Genomic DNA, 1,357 nt, shown 5'->3' on the forward strand with positions numbered 1-1,357 from the left:
AATATAAATTCAAAGTAAACATCATTACATAAAAGGGTACGGTCTGCTTTTTTTTTTTAGTTTTATTCCTTTCAAAAGGGCCGGATCCGGCCCGCGGGCCGTAGTTTGCCCACGGGTGGGCTAGATCAATTGTACAGGACCTTTTCCCTCATTGGAATTCATTCTGAAGTGGTGTCCTTGGCTCTTTAGTAATAAAAGTTTATGTAAGACATGGGCTGTGTCTCCGAGAGGTTGACATTCAGGTTTATGGCCCCTCGGAGGCTATGTGGTTCTGGGAATATGGACCACAATGAAAGAAGTGGCCTGGGTTGCTGATTCCGATGTGAAGTTTGAATTTGTATGCTTTGGTGCCGAACACGTAACTCATTGCCAGTAGCGCTTTAGCATAGGAACAGGAAGGAAGTTTTTCCTGACCTGGGGCTTGGCTCCTTTTCTTTTTCAGGCCCTGAAGCAGAGACCACGATTTGTGGCGTTAAAGAAACAGCCGGCATATTTAGGAGGGGAGAGCCTGGAACTCCGGGACTACCAGCTCGAAGGGCTCAACTGGCTGGCTCATTCCTGGTGCAAGTAGGTAGACAGAGATGTCCGAGCTTCTCTTCACTGTTTTTGGCTTTATTGCTAGAGGCAGAGAATTACTTCTTGGTACTGTGCAGGGTAGAAATTTTAAAATTATGTGATTGAGCGAAGTCTACCATGTTCATCTGAAGTCAAGAGTATAGTCAGCTTTCATATCCACGCAGTCAACCAATATTGGATGGAAGATATTCTGGGGGAAGGAGTTTGGTGAAAAGTAAACCTGTTTCCTCCCAGTAGGAAACATGAGGAATATGAGGGAAATGACTCAGGAATACTCTGTATCTGAACAGTATGTTACATTGGTGTATCCCAGGTTTATAGAGGTATGGCCGCCTCATTCTCCCTTCCTCGAGTATATTCTGCTTTGTTCTTTTGTGTACTTTCCCCCTAAATTAAAATCGTAATCTCTTCTTGGTGAATCAAGTGTCTTACTTTTCTTTGTTTAATCCTCACCCAAACATATACTTAATTTTTTAAATTAATTTTAGAGATAGAGGAGAAGGGGGCGGGTTAGAGAGAGAGAAACATTGATGTGATAGAGAAACATCCTGTTGAAATCCTGCCCATCTGCTAAAGCAGCGTTTCTCAAAGTGTGGTCCCAGGAATGCACCTGCATCAGAATGTACAGAAGTGTTGGTTACAGTGCAGATTCCTGAGTCCTTTCCCAGCTACTGATTCAGGTGTAGAGTAGATTCAGAAATGGCCCTAGGCAGTTTGGCTGAGTGGATAGAGTGTCGGCTTGTGGACTGAAGGGTCCCGGGTTCACTTCTGGTAAAGGGCA

The 1,357-nt window shown here is 44.1% G+C and overlaps 1 protein-coding gene across 6 annotated transcripts in view; it reads left to right on the forward strand.

Moving 5' to 3' along the window:
* The window catches only part of CHD2 (chromodomain helicase DNA binding protein 2), a 119,892-nt gene that overhangs the window by 54,443 nt on the left and 64,092 nt on the right, over positions 1–1,357 (forward strand). For all 6 annotated transcript variants that reach the window (XR_001515200.1, XM_006771752.2, XM_015569137.1 and 3 more), the window contains one exon: positions 443–567. Coding sequence is in view for 5 of the 6 variants with exons in the window: in XM_006771752.2 (XP_006771815.1) it covers positions 443–567 (125 nt within the window). In the remaining variant the exon portion in view is untranslated. The remainder of the gene's footprint in view (positions 1–442; positions 568–1,357) is intronic.

Source organism: Myotis davidii, unplaced genomic scaffold, assembly GCF_000327345.1.
Source record: "Myotis davidii unplaced genomic scaffold, ASM32734v1 scaffold164, whole genome shotgun sequence".
Classification (NCBI taxonomy): Eukaryota; Metazoa; Chordata; class Mammalia; order Chiroptera; family Vespertilionidae; genus Myotis; species Myotis davidii.